The sequence below is a fragment of the Drosophila willistoni genome (genome assembly GCF_018902025.1).
Source record: "Drosophila willistoni isolate 14030-0811.24 chromosome XL unlocalized genomic scaffold, UCI_dwil_1.1 Seg142, whole genome shotgun sequence".
Lineage (NCBI taxonomy): Eukaryota > Metazoa > Arthropoda > Insecta > Diptera > Drosophilidae > Drosophila > Drosophila willistoni.
The window spans coordinates 7,735,323-7,757,096 of NW_025814053.1; the positions used below are offsets into that span (position 1 = coordinate 7,735,323).

Below are 21,774 nucleotides of genomic sequence, written 5' to 3' on the forward strand. Positions count from 1 at the left end.
CGAATATTTAAACGAGTTATTCAACATATATATTTTGGTGTCGTTTTTCAATATTACACAGTTTCAAATATTCATATGTCTATAATCATCTATACGAATTATCTAGCGTATAATTTAACTATAAGTTAGCCCTTTATAAATTAATTCAACCAAAAATATATTAAAAAGACTTAAGCTTGTAATTTCTGAAATATTCTTAAATAAAAAAACAAAATGTATAGTTTCAAGATAAAAACAAAAGAGTGACGTCCTAAGTCCAAAAAACGAAAACTAAAAACTCTTTAAGCACAACAAAACAATGGGCGATTTCCAAACTTACTGCTAATAAGAGGTTCTTATTTAAAAAAAAAAAAAAAAAAAAAAAAAAACCTTACAAAAACTTGTCCATTTTACAAGAGGAACTGCCAGGGTTAAATAGGTACTTTGATAGAATTAAAGTACGTAGACCTGTATGTAAAGAAAGGCAGAAAAAACAATACATTGCAATTTACTTACACCCATGTTGGACCCAAAAAGAAATTCGATATATCGACATCGAAAAATTTCCATCGATTTATCGCACTCCATCGGTTCCATCGATAATATCGATGGTGCCATCGATGGTTTTCCCAGCTCTAGTGCGTAGAGTTATGCGAGCAACTGTATGTTTTTATTTCTGACATCTGTATTTGTTAGGATACATAAATGTAAATTATCATAGACAATTGTAGTAGTATGTATGTATGTACATATGTACATACATATGTATACATATATTTTTTTTGTCACATAATAAGAATTTGCTTAATTTCTAGATGGAATTGGGCAGCTGGCAGGCTCTTACGGCTACCAATTGGAGAAGAACAAATATCGGTGAGAATACCTCACTATATTCAAGACCCGTCCGACCCGATAACTTAAGGCAAAGCAGATACTTAAAGATGGCAATCAGTACAAGGAAATATGTACTCCACATGAAGCGATGAAGGGCCTTGCGTTTATTATCCGAATCCAGATACATTCGTATACCCACGATGACACAAAAGTATGCATTGCATATATCAATGAAGAATAAGGGACTGAATATGGTGAACCAGTCGGACATTAGTTCGGGCAAAATATTATTAAATGTGCCGGCGATTTTAAAAGACAACGTTATGGTAAACACCAATAAGCCGCAAAGATTAATTAAGATTTCAAATTCGGTAAGGCCTAGCCAGCGAACCAATTCGGATAGCTTGAACATGGTTTATTTCTGTGACTGCTGCTGCTGCTGTTGTTGTTGTTGATTATGTTGGTGTGGTTTATGCTTCTTTGTCTTCTTTCTCGGCTGGGATGGTGGCACTTCCTTGTCGTCGGTCCCGGCTGGCAGAGCAGGTTGAGCCGGCAGTTTAGGAACCACAATATCGAACAAGCTGCTATTGTAAATTTTAATGTGCAAGGCGGAATTGTTACGCTGGCGAAAACTTATGTCCTCATCATCACACAATGGATGCAATTCATCCACCAGACGTATGGTGGATGTATGTATCACGTAGCTAAGTGCTCCCTCGGAATTTTCAACAATTTGCAGAGCTAAATTAAGACCACGAATTATGGAGTATCCCATGCAATGTATATAGATTTCCTTAGCTCCAGAATTGAGAATATCCTCACATCGCTTTTGCTGGGCCTACAAATACAATGGGGAACAGTGGTTAAACGAAAATGAGAGAGAATGGGTGTCACCCACCTTTATGTCTGTTTTGCTAGTAATGTAAATGTTATTGCGGTTTTCGTTGTCGTTGGACGCACGCGGAGGCACCTTGCGTACCACACGAAATCGTTGATTGGAATTTGTGTTCTGTTGGCCACGACCACGGTTGTGTCTATTGTTTGGTTTGTTGTTGTTGTCCATAATCGGAAGAAGAAGGAGCAATTTACATGCACTTAATTTTCCATACTATTATTTACTTCTTCGTCTTAGCGAAAGAACATATGTAAATCAAGGTGCTACAGAATTATCGAAATGTATTCGATGACAATAGTGTTGAAAACATAACCAATTATCGAAATTTGTCAGTGTTGGAAAATGCAATGTTCGATAGTTGACAGGTCTGCCGCCATCGATAGCAGCTCAATGTGGTTCCATCACTAATTTCACAGAAAGAAAAGGAAGAAAATTACATGAGAAGCAGCAAGGAAAAACTATATTTTCTTCGCCCATCAAATTGAATTAATTCAATATTCAACATTTGTTAACGAATTCAGGTAACAAAGCCAACTCAGTCCAAAACAGAGAGCCAATAATACAACTTGTGAGCAGTGAACGATTAAGAGAGCAGCGGCAAGAAGACAGAAAAAATTGACGAAGGCAAATTCATTTCGACTGCGGCGCTGAAAGAGGCGCCCTCGGCCTCGCTCTAATCGCCATAGGTAAGCAACAGCAACACAACAGCACGCAGCTTATGCATATTTAACTAAAAGCCAACGAAACCAACAATTGATCTATTTTTCTCAAGTATTCTATTTTTCCCTTCCAAAATAAAAAATACAACTGCGTAAGTGAAAATTAAAAACGCTAAAGTGAACAGAAAGTCCAAAAAGACAGTCGAAATTTCGCAAAATTTCAGTCGCGAAAAGTGCTAAAGTAACGTGTGTGTGTGCCGATGTGTGTGTGTGTTTAATTTGAATAGAGAGTGCGAGAGAGTTGAGAGCAAATTACAGTTGTCAGACACTATATGTCGTTGTTGTTGTTGTAATTGTTGTTAGTGTTTTATTTAATTGCTCTCGCTCTCTTTTAATGTTGTCTCTCTCCCTCTCGTACGCGCTTTAAAGTCGTTAATGCAAAAGAAGCGAATAAAAACATTAAAAGGAAAAACGAGAAACACACACACGCAACGTAAAAATAAATAAAAATTTCAAAATAAAAAGTTTCAATAAAGTAAAGCGCAATGAAGGTAAGAATTAAACAAAGTGAACAGAAAACTTAACGATCAAGAAACTGTCCCCTTTCCCCCTCCAAAAGAAAAAAGAGAGAGAACACAATATTGAAACATCACGAACCTTAAGAGAGAAGAATGAATTTTCAAGAGCGAAGCTGGATAGAACGGATAGAGACCTTTCTTTGTAAATTATTTTCGATTAATTTGCGTTCACATTTTTTATTTGAGCATATCGATAAATCGGGCTATCGATGAATTGACTTAGCTGGATACGTTTAAATTTGAATTGCCATAATTGTTTTGTAATTTTGTTTCAATTGAATATCAAGTATTTTATCAGTTTTGTACTTTGATCGACTTTTAAAATACATACATTAACTTGTATATGGCGATATGAATCGAATTATAGCTACAAACGATATAATCGAATATTTACTGATTATTGGTTATCTATTATCATACGCCACCAAAATATGTATGTGTATGCCCAATCTATCTCTTTCACTTCGGTGTGGTTAGCGGAAGTTAATCGAAACAGGATGACATTTGATATCGATAAATTTTCTAATGCATTTCTATTTTATCCTCAAATCTGAATCTCCAACAGGCAATTAACGTCACCAGCGGCCCATTTTACAATAGACTGCGGCTTGCATCAGTCATATGGTCTACCACACCATGGACGAGTCGGATGATTCTCGCCCCAGCTCGGGTTCCAATTCGTCAGAATCCTGTTCAAATTCTCCCATTAAGGAAACGTCAAATGCAAATTCCGGTCATGGCATATCAGTCAATTCTCAGAACATGGACAGATCTGTGCGAGCCGGATCCACTAGTAGCTCGTCATCCAATTCTAGTTCCAGTTCCAGTCGCAGTGGCATATCCAAGGGTTTGACAAAGAAAAGCTCCAGCAGTAGTAGTGGCAGTGGAAGTGGCAGCAGTAGTGGAAGCAGCTCCTCCAGTGAGGATGAAGGCGATTCAACTAGGCCTCCACCGCCGGCTGAAATAGCAGCTTCAATTGCTGCTGCAAGTGCATTGACAAGTGCAGAAGGTCAAGCAGAAGCTGTACTCAAATCACAATCACCCTCATCGGGACACAGTCGCAGCCGTAGTCGTAGCCGCAGTCGCAGCATTAGTCCACAGTTGTACAATCAAGCTGCCGTGGATCTCAATATAAGTCACGAAGATCTAAGCGATGTGAGTGACATTGAGGCAGATGAGAAGCGGGCGCCGTCCAAAAATTCACTCAATCTTGATGAGGATGAGGATGAGGACGGAGCCATCTCGGATGACTCATTGCCGGCGCAGGTTAATGGCAAGGCCAAGACTAGTAGCGAAGATGACACTCAAACGTCTCATAAGGTAAGAAGCCCGTCATTTTGCAAATGTTTATCAATTCTCTGATATTCTAATCGTTTTACAGTTGGAAGAACCTCCTTCTTCTAATGGCCGTGCAGTGGTTGACGCAAAGGTGCTTGAGGATCTGGTTAAGACCCACGATGATGATGATGCCCTTGACTTTGAGGCCGAGGAGGGCGAATGTCCCGAACTTAGTAACAAAGTTGTGGGTGTCGATGTAGATGGAGAAGCTGAAGAAACACCTGATGAAACGAACAAAGCCAAGCTAAATGACAACGAAGATGGCGAGGCTGAGAAGGATGAGGAAGCAAAGGAGGTTGAGGCGGCGGCCAACAAGAAAAAGCAACATGATGAAGAGGAACTAGAAGAGGGCGAAGTATCTGATGAGGATGAGAAGCGTCCAGAGGAGACAGAACCAAAGCCAGTGTGTCGTTTTTATACGCGTGGCCAATGTACTTGGGGCATGAGCTGTCGCTTTTTGCATCCAGGCGTGACCGACAAAGGCAATTATACCATGTTTGAGAGTCTGGTTCGTTCGGTACCCATGCAGGGTGGTGGGGCTGGCGGTGGAAGCAGCGTTGGAGCTGGCGTCAGTGGTGCCGGTGTTGGTGGTGGTTTAACCAGCGGATCACGTGTGCCTAGTGGTGTATACAGTTCACATGCAGCAGCTACCGACTATCACGATTATCGGAATGAGCGCCCGCCACTGCATCATCGGTCATCGGCTATTGTCCATCATGGTCCAAGCATCTATGGTGGGGGCCATCATGAGTCGTCTCGCCCGGTACTTTTGCCATCGGAGGTGCCTGTTGTGGTGGAGAATGCCTGGGAGCGAGGCTTACGCACTGCGAAGGAAATGATGCGTAAGGCCAATAAACGCAAGGAGCAGGATATGGATTTCGAGGATAAAAAAATGAATCTGACACTGTCGCCCGACGAGCTGGAAAAGGATCCCTATTATCTTAAGGAGCGTGGCGGCGGTGTCGCTTCTCCACCCCCGCCGAATGCGGTGCGTGAGCATCTATATTCTCATCCTCCTTTTGTTTCTCAAGCACGTCCACATCCCATACGTCCATGTCAAAAACCCCTCTTGCAGATTCGATCTCGTACTGCAACTTATCCACGTCCTCACCTTAATACTAACCCTAGTACTAGTGCAAATCCAAATTCTAAGTTTACTACCACTCGTCCTCATTCCCATGCCCATTTTACACGACTTGGGTCATTCCATTCCCATAAGCGTAGACAACTAACCTCATTGCATGCCAATCCATCAACCTCATCCTCGTCTCATCCAACTAAGGGAGTTTCTCATCATTCACTCTTGACCTTGCAGTACTCGGTTTTTGGTCCACCTCTGCCCGAGCGCTATGGGTCGCGTGGCCAGTACATGCCACCGCCGTACGAGGATGTCGATGCCTATGGCAGGATGGCCCGTTACCGTGAGCTACCACCGCATCGCATGCCACATTATGAGGACGATCGTCGTTTGCGTCCTGCACGTGAGGTGATCGTACAACGTGTCGAGGCTGTTGGTCGTGGTGATGAATGGAGCGATCCTTGGATGCGTTCAAAATCGATGGGACGTGGCTCCTATGAGCGCGAAGAGCGTCGTCGTCGCGATCGTCGCAGTTATAGCAGCAATTCGTCGTATTCCACATCGAACAGTTCGCAAAGTGAGTCAAGTTCAGATTCATCACGTTCCAGCAGCCCATCCGATCATAAGCGACGCTATGGGGGATCGGCTTCACATCACAAAATGATGTCAGCGTCATCCTCAACACGTCGACACCATCCAGGACGAACGGGTGCACGTTCACCAAGTCAGATACCAAGACGCCCCAGGAACTCATCGAGTAAGTTTCTTCTCATTCTTCCTTATTTGTATGACCAAGTTAACTATCAAACTACATATCACAGAGACGAGCCTATCGCCATCGTATAAGCGTCCTGCTCTGGAAAAGCGTGGCGCTGGCGGTCATAGTCCAGCTTCGAAACGAAAAAAACTAACATCGCCGCCGGTGCCTAAGAAATTTGATAAGTTAAGACGTCGCCGTAGTTCCAGCACTTCAGATTCAGGTATATACCTACATATATCTATATGGCTAATCAGAAATAATTGACTAATAAATAACATATTTATTAGATTCCTCGGATACCTCATATTCCGATTCGGACTCGGGGTCCTCATCATCGGATAGCTCGTCAAGATCGCGTGAGACGCCTCAAAAGCAGCGTGTACGTGCCACAGACAAGGCTCTCAATGAGCGTAAATTAATTAAAAAGCGTAAGTAGAAGAAAATAACAAAAAATTAAGAGTTTACTTCAATTGATCTCAATTCAATTTGATCTTTATCTGGCAGCTGCTGAACAACCAACTAAGAAACGTTCACCTATTTCCATTGAGATTAAGAAGACATCGAACATGGTCGGTGTCTCGGCGCTGGCCTCACCCACCAACTCAGCCGATTCCGATAAGGAGAAGGATCACAGCAATAGCAACAAAGATAAGGACAAGGAAAAGGAGAAGGATGGCAAAAAATCGCGTCGCGAAGAGCTGCTCAAGCAATTGCGTGCCGTTGAGGATGCCATTGCTAAGAAGCGTTCCAAGCTATCCTGATAACCTGTTAATCGAGGACAACTATCATTTACATTTACAATTACAATTATATTTACATTTAATTAATTAGCATTATCACTCAACATGATCATGATCTTTATCTTCATCTGCGGCAGATGTAAGAGAAGCGGTACTTGCGTTCGCACGTTTCGTTTTCTTTTATCTTTTTATTTTTTGTTTGTTTAAAAATGATCGAATTGCTATACTCTCTCTCTGTGTATACATAATTGAATTCGTTTGGTTTTGGTTATATCAGAAGGAGACAATTCAGTCATTGTAATACAAATTTAATGCATTTAGTTTTTAAACATCAGACACATATGTACAACACATACATATATACACACACACACACACACACACACACACACAGAGACACACACACACATACATATACATACACGATGTACACGCAACAAGAAATAAACACACACATGCATACATACATATACAAGTTTATACATAAATGCATTGTTGTGCACATGGTTTTTTTTTTTGTTTTTTTTTTCACCTACCCGAATGACCAAATCAGTTGTACATGAATTTTGTTTAAAAATAAACTTTATAAAAGAAAAAGGAAAACAACAACAAAAAATTAAACGCTCTCGCTAAAATTGTCAACTTGACATTAACTTGTTGTAATTGTAAGATCGACGCCCCCTCACCCCCCATCATGGATGACAAAGACGAAGACTTTGAAGAAATTTTAATTTGTAATGATTAAGTTTAGATTTTTGTTAAGTAAATGATGCTAATAAAGAACAATTGTGACTGCTGATCAAATGATTGATACAGTCAAAATATTTTATGTAGTCTAAAAATAGTTTTTTAGATTTATAAGCGAAATACATATATGTACATACAGATATGGTCAAGTAGTTTGCTCTCTTGAATTTCAATAGGTAACTGAAACAGTTTAACGTTGTTTTGATCAGATTTGGCCGTTTCTTTTAGGCGCAATCTTCTGATTTAATTAAAAATTTTCATTACTTCCGATGCATCTATAAGTTCTTTAAAGGAATTATAAAATGTTCAATTTATTCTCTTGGGGCCATTTGAAATTATGATTTTCCATAAATTGTTGATTGGTTCTTTCGATTTGACGTCATTTTACGGCATTAAATTATTGTCATTTTTCTTGAACAACGTATGAAAAAGTAATTTTGCGTCAAAAGATTTGTATGTCGTTTTAGAAAAAGAGTCGCCAGAGGGCGCAAGCGGCAGCTTGTAAATGAGAGCAAGGGGGTGACGTTTTTCCAATTGGCATCATATTCTAATTGGTAGTAAATTCAAATTAGTTTTTTCTCAGCTTAACAGGGGCGCAGCAAGAAGGGTTATTCCAAACTTGAATGCTGCAGAAAATGGATGAAATGAAATATATGAAAATTTTTTTTTACTTATTGAGAATAAATCCAGTGCTTCCAAAAAGATTTTGAATCTCAATATTTTCCGACTTTGTTCATTGTTTATCATTGATTTTGAGTTATTCAATTATTGATTATTATTGATTGTGTGTATGTAGATGTTCTTTTTTTTTAATAATTACTTGGACGTTTGGAAAACGTTCGTGTTAGATTTTTTTCAAATATTTATTTAATTTTAAGAATTTCTTTTGTTCCAACGATAATACTTCTTAATATATTTATGTATATAAAATTGCCAAAAATTTTACAGATTTTCAAAATAATATATTTGTATATTGTTTTTACGCATATAAAATTGTTGCTAAAGGATCAATGCCAATCTATAGATCTCTAGAGATGATAAGGACATCCTAGAATTCCATAGGAATGCAGAGATAAAAGTCTTTTCTTTTTCTATCAGATCAGATGCCAAGGATTTCTGGATATTCTCAATATCATCATAATATTCTTTGTTTTGCCTCTTCTTTCGTTTGAAAATTGAAAATTTTTTTTTAAAAACCTTTAACTTTTTAAATGGAAATTTTAATCATGGTTATGGCCATTTGTCAAGGCCTGGCTAATTGTTATTTTTACTTTGGATTTAAGGCGAGTTTCCGTTTAGTTAGCAACTGAGTAAATGTTTCTTGCCTCAACTACTTAAGGAAAGGGGTGTGGGGTGTGAGGTGTGGTGTGTGTGTGTTTGTGTGTGTGTAATGTTTGGTAATTTTATACCAAGCACCGTCTGTGTGTGTGTGTGTGTGTGTAAGTGTGCGTGTGAGGGTTTCTAAAAAAAACCTATTTAGATGACGAATCACAGAAATTTGGCCTCATCAATGTTTGTTCTCGAATCACAACTCTCAACTGCCGCCACAAATTCTCTTTCCTAGCGCCTGCCCCACAGCTTTTACCACCCTCCCCCACCCACACCCCCACGACTCGCAATCGCTCACACTCTTGCCTTGTGTCTGAGTATATTACATTTCAGAGTCTCCAGCCACAACCCCCCCCCACTCCTTTCCTTTTGCCATTGCGTGTGTGTGTGTGTGTGGCAAAATTTTTGCAATTTCTTGTTCTTTTCTCGTCATCGTCATGTCGCATTTTTTGCAATCACAGCCCGCAAAAGCTGTCAAGCCACATTGTCATCATCAAGAGCAGCGGCCAAGTCGGAAAAAAAACCAACCACCACTCCAAAAAAAAACACAGGCAGGCCAAAAAAATGGAAACATATCCCACCCACCTGGTCACAGGCACGTCTTATGCATAGTCGTCTCAAACGTGTGTGTGTGTGATGTGCGTACATGTGTCCGTAATCGACCTCATCCTGCGTCTGAGTCCTGAGCCTCTGCCTGGTCGTAGGCCGGCTGCTTAGGAAATAGTGTAATAAAGGACAACTGAACTGATGCCTCAAGCAAGGACGTCAACGACAACGCCTTGGTTTGCCTACAGGATTAGCAAATTCCGTTGGCATATTTTCCAAACGGTGGACATCTTTGGGAAAGGGGCAAAGCAAAAAAAAATTATAATAAAAAGAAAAGCAAAAAAAAAAAAAACAATCACGAACAGATTTATCGCATTCATATTCCATCTTGATGCGATGTGTGACCAGAGAACGGAGACTTGGGACTGAGAGAGTTGGAGTTGTGGGGGCGAGGGGTGGGGGGTATTGTGGGTGGTTGTAAGTGTATTACTCCCAACACCCTTGAAATTTAAAGAAACGCATACATCGGATGGATGTGTGTCAAGACCACAAAATGGGATTACATTACTCAAAGAAATTTATTTTGACAGAACTAATATTTCTTCAGAGATCAGCTACACACACACACACACAGAGACAGAGACAGAGACAGAGAGAAAGAGAAAGTCAATCTCTCTAGTGGAGTCCAGAGACCTGTGTGTGGGCCTATGATTGGAGTTTGTGATTGCGGTTTCTGGAAGCATCCATTTCAGTAGAAGAGGGTTGGGCCCAGACCCAAACCCATACCCGAACCCTGTTCAAGATGTGATTGAATCAAAGTCTTGGCCATGTATTGATATCAATGGAAACTATAATCGAGTCAGATTAATTTGATAAAACACCTAAAAATGTAAACAAAATTTTCAAGTTGAACTTTTCAACTTTTTTGCCCGTTTTTTCTCATATATTCAGAAAAATATCTCACAAGTTTAATTCTTATTAATTTCAAATACTTTTCAATCTTTTTAACTTAATGTCTCATGCGTTTTGGTGACGTCTAAATGGGAAACAGATTTTGAGGTTCATTAATTTGTTGAATATTTGTTGGCAAAAAATTTCCAATTCCTATTTGTGGTTGTTGTTGTTCGAAAAAATAAGAGTAGACGTAAGCAAATGGACTAAACACGGACGTGGGCAGATCGAAATGGCAGCCAATTTCCGCGCCTTGACTTGATAAACACCAATATATATATATATATATAGATACATGTATGTGTGATTGTGGGAGGGTGGGGTTGGCAAGGGGTTTCTTGGGATGTCCCTTACGTGGGGGATTTGCATGGATACCATAAGTACATACATATATATACATATCTCTCTATATAAGAGCTCAGTGTTGTCCATAGACTAAGGAAACGATTTTGCCAGCCCACTTTTTATTTGCATTGCGACTGCGTATGTCCTTGTGTGTGTGTGTGTGTAGAGGGTGGGCGGGGGAGACTTTCGTGCTTTATTTTTCCCAACAGAACTTTTCTTTGATGCAATATGTACAAACGACCCGGACCAAGACCAGGACGAGAACGAGAACGAGAACGAGGGACCCAACAACAGCAACGGCCACAGACCAAAGGAAAGGATATGTCGTGCTCGTCGACTCGACCCTCACGTACGAACTTTGGCCATAACAACAACTGTGGCCATTACGAACATTCACACACACACACACACGATAGCACAGGGTCCTGTTGGTCCTTTTGGACACTCGGTTAGCAACCGCCTGCTACCTTGCGAAAACGAAACGAAAGCAACCCACCACCACCACCGCCACCAGCGCCACCACCACCACTACCACTGCCGCCATCAAAAGGCTTTCAATGGCAGACACATACAGGACTCACAGGACACAGGACTTTGTCCTTCGTCCGTCGTTGTCCGTCTCGCGCGTTGCCATGTCGGACAGCAATGGCGATATTTGCTTTCCTTTCCATTCCTTTCTGCCCAGTCGACGGTGTGTGTGTGTGTGAGTGTGTGTGAGTGTGTGTGTGTGTGTGGGCGGTGAGTGGGTAAAGGGATGGCATGGCATGGCATGAGTTGGCTTGGCTTGGGTTGGGTTACGGTTTGTCCTGCAAGATGTAACTGGGGTGGGGGGGTGAATGGGTTGGATTTTTCGCCATTATTGTAACAATTTTGATCAATGGCCCTATTTGGCCGGCTGTCCGCCGTCAACCCATCATCGAGCATCCACAACCGAAAAGACCCAATCCCAGAGGCGTCTCTGGTTCCCATATATAAGTATCTGACTTGCGAGCGGATAAGAGTCGGCTATATACTTTTTGAGGTTTCTGCTTAATGATTGTTCAGTTATAATGTCTCTAGCATATTAATTTCTATTTGTGGATATAGTAAATCTCATCATTCAACTGTAGATTATAAGATATATATATTCGATCCCCATTTCCATCAGAGATTTCTCTCATATCTCTTTAAGATCTATTCAAGATCAGTTAAAAGAATTCTACCTAGTAAAGGGTATTCGAAAAGTCTCTTATATATTTTTTAACAATTTTTTTTTGGTTTTGTTGTTGTTATTTATTCTTTTGCTGTGTCTGCTTCTTTGCCCAGTTAGAGTTAAGAGAATTGGGGAGAAGGGAGAAGAGGAGAGAGAGAGAAAGACGCGTGACTGTTATTATTTGTGCTTTGGCCTCATGACCACACACACACACACACACACACACACAGATACACCCTTCTACACACATATGTGCGACCACAGGACATAAAAACATTTCGGGCTAATCGAAGTTAACCCTTGGCTGGGCCAACTCCCAACTCCCCCCAACTAACCCCCTTGTTGTGGCCATTGACTGGCAATTTTTTATGCATGGCTCCCGGTTGGCATTCAATTCGTTTCGATTCCTTTTCGATTTTGCCACTGCTGCCCATTAAATTTACGACACAAAACGCAGTCGGGCAAACAAGCAAACAAACAAACAAACAAACAGTCAAACAAACAAACAAATCGACACATAGACAAACAAACAAACCGAAGGGCAAACATTTTTATAAAGTCGCCAGCCAAAACCAATGAGCATAAGGCAACCCACCCACTCCATCCAACCCCCACCCCAACCCCATCTCCACATTACCCCATCGTTTTAAGTGAAACGAGGAAAATGGAAAACCATCGGAGACTGGGACACATGTTTGTGGACATTTATGCAAAGTTTTTGCCTTTTCAAAATGATTGCAAAGAATGGGAAATTGTTAGCGGTTAGAGAATGGGGCAATCCAGCTGGGGATACTCTCCCTCTCCCTCTACCTTTTCCTTTTGCTCTTTATCTCTTGCTAGCCAATATAAAAATCTGCTGCATTATCCATTTATTCCATGGTCAGTTAGTTAATTACAAAAAAATGGTTTAGTTAACATTTTTACAAATTTATTTTGATTTTTTGAAACTTTTAGCTTACAAGATCTTTAACTTTTATTCGATTTTGAGGATAATAAATTGGCGATAGGCATCAATGTATTTCGCAAGGTGAAAGTCCAAGGATCAACTCTGGAGTGATGCCACTGTTGTGCTCCCAGTTTGTGGCATTACAGATTCCTCTGAATGTCCAAATTTTTTTTAGCTTTCGGGTGCGGGTGAAATTTTTAGCCCATGGGTCGGGTTGGATGTAACAATTCGGCCCATGCCCACCTCTAGCACAGATCTACTATGAGAGCGACTACGAAGTTGCTACGAGAGCGACTACGAAATTGCTACGAGAGCAACAGAAAAGGAAATGCTCCGTAGCAGTAGCACAAAAATTTATTTTGTTTGCTCCGCTCTCATCTCGCTTTTAATGCTTGTGCTATTGCTACAACTACAAATAGCGTATCGAAAATTTTTTGCTCTTGCTATTGCTCTGTGCTCCGACGATGTATGCTACGGAGCAGAGCAGATGAGCAATCGTTTTCCGTTTGTGCTCTCTGCTATGCTACGTAGCCGTTCGAAATCAGAGCAGTAGCGGGAGCAGAGCAATATTTTTATTGAAATTGCTGCTATGTAGCAGCAAATGCAAACACTGATAATAATAATAAAAAATTATAAAAAATACTTGAATATGTTTATTTATACATATATGAAATTCTGAAAAAGTGCCTAAAAACAGTTTGACAGTTTTCTCTACAGAAAAGTGAATTTGCAAAAATAAAGTTTGATTTAGTTAGCTTAATTAGCTTTAGTCGGAGTTGCTTAAGAAAAATAACTTTCGACTGAATAATATTAAGTCTAAAAGATGGGTTAAAGAAAACAAGTTATTATTTTCATGTCAGTGCCGGATCAAGCAAGCGAGGGCCAAATATCTAAATATAAGTTTTTCGACGTCTTTATGGATATTAAAAGATAATTTCCTATGTTAAAGTCAGGACATGAATGGTCAAGGACTAGAATACCTACAAAAACAGATAAATATACATTTTAAATCAGTTTGCCATTTCGTATAAAAAATAATAATTTTTTAGACGATTCGATATATAAATTTTAAGTCAATCTGCCTATTTTCCTCAGACTGTATTTCAGCCAATTTCTAACCGATTTCAAAATGTTATATCTCAATTTAGTGTATTTTCAAATGGCTTTAAACACTTTCATATTTGTAAAAATAGTTTTCTATCACAATATTTTGCGAAATTGTCAAAATTTTTGATTGTCAGTAATTTAAATGCAGATTGAAAGACATTATTCTAACTTGAAAGTAGAGATGTAAGTCTTTAAATACTCTAAAAATTGACTAAATTAGAGCTTCATGATATTAAGGTTTAATTAAATTATTGTGACGATTTTTGACTTTTTTTGTGACTAACATTCTAATTTGAAAATTGAACTTGAAAGCATTGAAATGTTAAGGTTAAATTAAAAAAAAATCGTTTAAAACTTGGCAATGCTACAGTTACACATAAAGTAAGGAGTTTTTAAGAATTTCGCATAATTTTGAACATAAAATTTTTGTTGATTTATCCATTTTGCTAAGAGTGTAACTAGATGTAAATAAATGAACAATGAATGAATGTTTTTGTATTCGAAATTCATTTTAAAGAATTTTAAAATTAAAAGAGCGGAGGCCCTTAAAAACGCGAGGACCATAATCCTTAGAGACTATTGCATGTTTTCAATGCCAAATTAAAGTAAAAAAGTTAAAATTTTAATTGTTCATGACATTATAATTTCCAAGCTATTAACAATTCTAGTCTATCAACTCCTTTTTTCAATTTCTTTTAAACTAATAGAATAAAATTATCCAATGGTTTGAAGTATAAGAAATATACCTTATTATCTTCTAACTAAATTATGTGGAAAAAACTCAAAAACCATATAATGTAAAACCAATTTGGATACTCTTCAAAATCCTTGAAAACAAAACGAAATTCTTTAAAAGTTTTTTGACATTTTCGCTAGTTAAATTTCAATGAAATTCAAGGCAAATCCTTTTTATCCTTAAGACTCGGAATTTGACTAAGGTTATTCCCCTTCGGTCTCCCCCCCGTAACCCCTTCCTCGCTCCCATCGTTTATTCATTTGAAATTCCATGTGTGGGAAAAGAGGAAATGGAAATGGATTACTAGTAATTTCATCTTTGACCACTTGAACTGAATCTTTGATCGAATATGGAAATCATGGAAATTTATATGGTATCAATTCCCTGGCAAATCTCGTAAATGAATGGCGCCAGGTGTTGTCAAAGGGAGAGAAAAAAAATTAGCACCCACCTCCCAACCCCGTAACCCTAAACTGGATACGCATTTGCATGGCCTCGTTTTCTCTTTTCTTCTTTTTTTTTTTCGTTTTCAAATTTCCAATTGCGAGCGAATTTTCCACGGCATAGTTTTTCCACACACACACACAATGAAAGGATTATTTATTTATTACAAAAATTTTCGTCATTCGATGCGCGGTGGAAAGGTGGAAACGGGCAGCGGGACTCGGGACAGTTGCCGCAAATGTCGAATTATTCAAATGATGATTCCAACCCCTCGATGAAAATGCCCACACCCCTTTTGGGCCTCGCAGCTCGCTGCTTATCCACTCCGCCTCTCTTCATCACTCACTGTCTCCCTCCTCTATCCTCTATCCTCTATCTCTCTCGTCGTGCTTCCTTCTTTATTTTTTTTTCATTTTTGCTAGCATATGATATGCAAAAAAAGGACTCGGTCAGGACACCGGAGATACAACCATGCGGCGTTGATTTCATGTGCACTTTTTTTTCTTTTTGTGTTACCTTGCGGCAAGCTGCCGGCACACACACACACACACACACACTCGCACACACACAGACAAATGGAGGTACGCACGTGGTGTAGGTATGGAAATGGCCCTCATGTTCCTGCTTCTGCTCCTGCTGCTGCTGCTGTCGTTGTTGTTGTTGTTATTATTGTTGGTCCTTTGTAGTTTGCATGTCCCGTTTCGTCATACGAGATCGCGAGCATTTACAAATTTATTTTTTGTTATTAAATTCCAAATTCATTTCGAGTCGACCAAGAAAATACACTTACTGCATCTTTTACGAGTATTTAATGAATAATATTTGACACTTTGAATATCAAATTTCTTTCTTTCTCACAATTTATTCAAAAGTAAGCTGCTTGAATGCTTTCAAAACTTTATTTCATGCATTCAGTTTCATAATGAATGAAATGAATAATGCTTAAAACTTCAAATAAATTGACTAAATTCAAGTGCCAAATGTAGTAGTCGAATTTATTCATTCGTTTAATGCACAAAATGAATAGAGAATCGAGGTTCGAAGTCAAGAACAACAGAAATATAGATTTAGCAGGTCTCTATTGAGAATGAATGAGTATTTAATCAAATGTGACTATAACCCTAAGAAAGTGAATCATTTCCAACCAAAAAAAAAACAATGAAATACAAGAAAAAGGTTCAGTTTGACTCAATGTGGGTTCTATGCCCTTACGGCTCTTTATTCGAAAGTTTCTATCCCTAATTGGAGACTGTGAATACTCATAATACGACGAATAGTGAAAGCCATCGGTGTCTATATTTAGAGTACTCTCTATATTCAAATAATTCCGATCATTTATTAGAATTATTCATTCGTTTTCTTTTGTTGCAAGTTGCTAGAAATTCATTCAAATGGTATTCGTTTAACTTTGTACTCAAAAGTTTCTTATTGAAAATCACTCTTAATAAGCGAATACATTCAAATTTAGCCCTTAACCATAACTTACTCGTTTTTTTTTTGTTTAAAGTTTCATTTAAATTACTACTGATTCGAATATGTCTGTCTACCTATTTACTAGTACTCTGAATAATCGAATTCATTCAAATGTATTCGTGTAGGCCTTAACAATTTTTCCGATTTTAGAAATTCTATCAAATGGCACTCGAATATTAGTACCTGTTCATTGACTAGTACTCTGAACAATCGAATGTATTCAAATGTATTCATGTAGTCTTCTACCATTGATTAACTGACTATATTAGCTGCTTCAAAGACAATCATTTGGCTATACTTCAAGAATTTGGATAAACAGTTTCAGAGTTTTCAATATTCAAAACACATTTAAGTCACTATGAATAGAAAGTGAATGTACCCTTTCACAAAATAGATAGATAGGCCAGAATAAGCAGGATTCCTTTGGTTTGTTGTGTGTGTGTGTGTTTTAAGGACATCTGCGTGTGTTTTTTTTTATTTTTTATTTATTTGCTCTGGTTCTCCCTCCCTGGATGTCAACTCCTACCACCTTACCGCACCGCACCCCACCACCGACCTCCTCCCTTCCCCCTTCACCACTCCTTTGCCACGCATCATCAATGGCCAACATATTTTTTTCCATTGGCATTTAAATTCATTTCATTTGCACCTTGTGCACCTCGGTAATTTTAGAAGAACATGCTGGCCGCAGACACAAAGAGAGAGCGAGAGAGGGAGAGTGTGAGTGAGATGGTGACAACAGCTGCTCTTGGCACTAAATTTGTATATTTATGCTGGTTAACAACATTTTCTCTCTGTGTAGAATTTCCATTTTAAAAATTGGCCTCGTTAAATTTTTTAAAAATGTTTGGTAAATAATTTTTCCTTTTTTTTCTTTTTGGTAATTCGGATTTTGTGTGTGGTGTGCGGTGTGTGTGTGTGTGTGTGTGTGTGTGTTGTTTGCAACCCTCCGTTTTTGCCAACTAGTGGATTAGAAATTTGCCTGTTATGCCATTTTTTATCCTGACAACCCTCTAAGCCCTTTAACCCTTTTTTCTAACTCTTCTACGTCTTTCATTCTATTTTATTTTGCTCTTCTCTTCTGTTTTTTTATTTTGCAATTGCAATTTGCCAATATGCCGGAAAAAATGCAGCACGCCAGGACAGAACCCATCGAAGAGCATAAACCCCGAAATCGCAAATCGCAAATCCAAATTCCCAATATCCCAAATGAGCCGCGTACAGTCATTCAGTCAGTCAGCCAGTCAGTCAGTCATTCCATACCCACTCTATGGGCTGTGTCCTTATCCGATTTCGCTCAACTCATTAACCACTTGACTAATTGCTGAAAAGCAAGGGCACCACCAAAAGGAAAACGAACGAACCAAAAAAAAAAAAAAAAAAACTGGCACCTTTTGACCCAAAAAACAAAAAAAAAATTATGTATTGGCGCCTTATCGCATTACACGGCTTCGCTCGCTTTCAATTGTCCTAGTATACCGCTTTTGTATGTTGCCCCGGTTGCCCCTGTTGCTGCTGCTGCTGCTGCTGCTGCTTGTTGTGGCAGTCACACCTTTAGCAACACCGCAAATGTCCTGCATCACAGCAGAAGCAGCAGCATCATCCACAACAACAACAACAACAACATCATCATCATCTTTATCGTGAGGATGAACAACAACAAACATCCTCATTTTCACACGCACTTTGAACCTTTCTATTGAAACCGGTCCAGGTTTTTTTTGGGAGAGTCTCATCCCAACAGCATCCCCTAAGCACGATCTAATGCACACGGTTTTTGTGTAAAAAACTCCATTTTTGACATTAAACTGCAAACATGATGTTATATAATACATATAATTGCCCTTGCAGCATCAATTCATTCATTGGCTGACATTGGCGGGCCATAAAGTCAAGGACCCTTGAAATGATCTCAATAGAAATTCCCTTTCCCCATCCCCTTTTGCTTTCCCTTTCGTTTTTCTTTGTTATTGTTTTGTTCTCTTTCTCGCTTGCTCATTCGCTTATTATTTTTTCTACCAATTTTTCACGTTATTTTTTTGTCCTTTTTTTGTGTTGTTTTTTTTTGGTATTTTGTTGCTCATAAATTGCCGCTAAATGGCTGAGGGATGGGATGAGTTTGCCTGGATGCTTCCTTGGTTGGTTGGTTGGTTGGTTGTTTGGGGGGGGAGGGGGCCTGTCATTGGTTTGTTTAGGGTTTGATGTGTCAATATTTGACAGATCAAATTGATATTTATACGTTTATGGCATAATGTGAAGAGAGAGTGTGTGTGTGTGTGTGTGTGTGTGTCTAGAGTGTGTTATGTCAGGGTCTCTATAGAATTTACTAATCGTCGATTTAATGCAATTAGTTTCAATTGTTAGCCCACGGGGGTCAGTGAAAGTCCTTTAATCGGCTATGCCTAGTGAGGATCATCAGGATCTATAGCAGGTGACTGGCTACCATTCAGATGGCTTGCTCTCACTTTCGTTTAATTATTGACCACACAATATTAAAAACACTTTAGATTTGGTTAATTATAATGATGAATAATGAATGAATAGGCCAACAGACGAAACAAAGTTCAGCATTAACTTAAGATATTCTTAAAGCACTGAAATTTTGTTTAAATTTCAAAGTCAAAACTATTTTGTCAACGGTTTCCTTTTGATGAAATGGCGGCTAATTGTTCTAGTTTTCCGAGACGTGAACTAAAAGTAAATAAAGGTTATGAATATTAAAAGTCAGGGCATGTAAAATTCAAAAGCAAAGTTGTTTATTTCAGTTAATAAATAAATGCTTATATATTAATTTTAAGCCGAGTTTTTGAGTTCAGTAAATCTAACAAACTTATAAGTTTATTGAACATAGAAAAGAGGAGCATTATATGTTATTATCAACTTGCTTTCAATCTTCTAGAAAACAGTCAACACCTTTAACGTCTAACTCATTGACATCCACTTGATTCACCTTTTTGGGCCCTAAACTTATTGGTAACACAGCAGACACTTATTAAAATGCCTTCAATTAAGCTGGCCTGAAAGAAACCTGTGAACTTCTTGTATATATTACATAAATTGTAGTTGCAATAAAAGAAAAATAATTTCAGCAAAGTAGATCGAAACCAATTTGGTTAAGGATTGAGCCACAAATAATGTCAAACTAAAGTAGATATCGTATATAAATGTTTGCCTACTAAGTTTTAATCCCTTTAACTTGCAGGTGTATGCTTCAACTTGACTCTATAATTACGCATACGCCATGTGTTCATATATGAATGGTAAGAGTAGTTAACATTTTTAGGATTTACTAACAAATTTTAACTCAATGACACAGAAATTAAATTTTATGCTAAAAAAACATCGGTCATTTGGTCCAATTTATGCAAAGTTAGGTAATGAAAATGAAAGGAGTCGAAAAGAAAAGTTTTATTTTAATGTGGCTTAATCTTGTTAGTTTTAAATAGGCTTTTTAAATGTCTTCACAACTTTGCTTATATATATGTATGTACAGTGGACTCTCGGCTAACAAACACAATTAGCCATTTCGTTAAAGGAAACTTGTTTCCCCAAATGTATTCGTTAAGCAGGATGTTCTTTACGCGAGGCGTTCGTTAACCGAGGATCCACTGTATATTGAATTACAGTGAAACCTCGATATAACGAACTTCGTTATAACGAAAAACCCAATATAACGAATTTTTTGTTAAGTCCCTTGAAAGGACTAAGGTTTTACATTTCAGTACCTATAGCGAATCAATAGATATAACGAATAATTTTGCGATCCCCCTCAGATTCGTTATATCGAGGTTTCACTGTATTGGTATAAGTTAATTTTATGTGTTAGCTGTTTGATTTAGTTTTAGATTACAAAATTTAACGAATTTTTTGGTAATTTCTAGATAATTTCTTGTTGGTCAAATTTTTAGGTAAATTTCCAAGAGATTCTAAAAAGTTATGAACTAATTTTGATGCAACACTTTGAAATAATATGCAACTCAAAATTTTGTTTTTATGTAATCAGTCTTTACTTTATTCTTAATTTTTTACAATTGTTGTGTAATAAATTGAAGTTCTTTATTATTATGTCAAGTCGCCAACCCTTTTGGTGTCCCCCCCCTTCCGGTTTGGTCCTTCTCCTAGTCCTTCTTCTAGGTGCGATCACTCAAGAGCATCTCTTCCCATCATCTGATTAGGGAAAAGTGTTTTCTTTTTTTCGCAATTGCAATGTCTGTTTGTAAGGAATCCTTACGGTTTTACAGCTGGCATGTGAGACAGGGCGCACCCCTGGCACTTCACCCCTTTTGGCTTTTGTCATTCGGGACACATGCTGAGGGATGAGGCGGCTATCGCGGTCTCAGACTCCGTTAAGATCTTTGCCTGTGTTCTTTTCGCTGCACAAGATGACGAAAGGGGACGAGCGACGCGAGAAGAGGAGGCAACTGTTACCTTTTTTTCTTCGTTTTCCCAATATTCGTGCATTGTATGGATGGATGGATGGATGGATGGATCGGAGGCCGAAGGTACCTAATCATTATAAATTATAAATGTGGCAAATGGGCCAACGGTGTGTGTCCTCGTTTCGATCTTCTGAAGGGGTTAAACTTTCTCACGATCTATAAAAAAACTAAAAATGAGAAATAGAAAAATAAAAATAGCGAAATTGAAAAATGGAAATCCATTAAATTCAATACAGAGAGGCAGAGAGGGGGAGACCGAGAGAAAGGGAAAATGTCTTGCTGCTATAATTCTTCTCTTCTTTACTTCTTTTGTGTCTTCCTTTCCTTTAGTTCTTACTTCCTTCCGTTCGATGACTTTCTTGTAACGGCAAAAAAACTAAACTAAAAAAAAGGGGGAAGAGGAAACAAAAAGGATCGACAGTTCGACAGATCCCTAGAAAAGTGTTTTCTTAACGATTTATGATCAAGTTTAATTGTTTGTCATGACAGAGGGCCAGAAGGACGGACACGGGGCTCGTTGAATAATGGGTGAAAGTGCTTTCCAAGGATAAGCAAAGAGAAACAGAAGGTTGGGAAAGGCAAATATTAAATAAGTAGTACATATATTTAGAGGATGCCAATCAAAATGAAAGTTCAATATTCAACTGAAATTATATCA

At 38.5% G+C, this 21,774-nt stretch overlaps 3 protein-coding genes across 3 annotated transcripts; 1 reads left to right on the plus strand and 2 right to left on the minus strand.

Annotated features, from left to right (window-relative positions):
• Positions 1-737: 737 nt before the first annotated feature.
• Positions 738-1,225, minus strand: LOC6644601 (transmembrane protein 203). Its single transcript, XM_002067343.4, has one exon. It carries the CDS (start codon positions 1,223-1,225, stop codon positions 791-793), a length of 435 nt encoding a protein of 144 aa, XP_002067379.1. The 3' UTR covers positions 738-790.
• Positions 1,168-1,995, minus strand: LOC6644787 (ribonuclease P protein subunit p20). Its single transcript, XM_002067342.4, has 2 exons — positions 1,712-1,995; positions 1,168-1,651 (listed from the first exon to the last, which is right to left on the minus strand). The coding sequence occupies exons 1-2, from the start codon at positions 1,874-1,876 to the stop codon at positions 1,229-1,231; spliced, it is 588 nt and encodes a 195-aa protein (XP_002067378.1). The 5' UTR covers positions 1,877-1,995; the 3' UTR covers positions 1,168-1,228.
• Positions 1,996-2,096: 101 nt separating this feature from the next.
• Positions 2,097-6,944, plus strand: LOC6644786 (zinc finger CCCH domain-containing protein 18). The gene is made up of 7 exons (XM_023177113.2): positions 2,097-2,394; positions 3,511-4,265; positions 4,327-5,271; positions 5,599-6,118; positions 6,183-6,341; positions 6,409-6,549; positions 6,626-6,944. The coding sequence occupies exons 2-7, from the start codon at positions 3,567-3,569 to the stop codon at positions 6,880-6,882; spliced, it is 2,721 nt and encodes a 906-aa protein (XP_023032881.1). The 5' UTR covers positions 2,097-2,394; positions 3,511-3,566; the 3' UTR covers positions 6,883-6,944.
• The last annotated feature ends 14,830 nt before the right edge of the window (positions 6,945-21,774 follow it).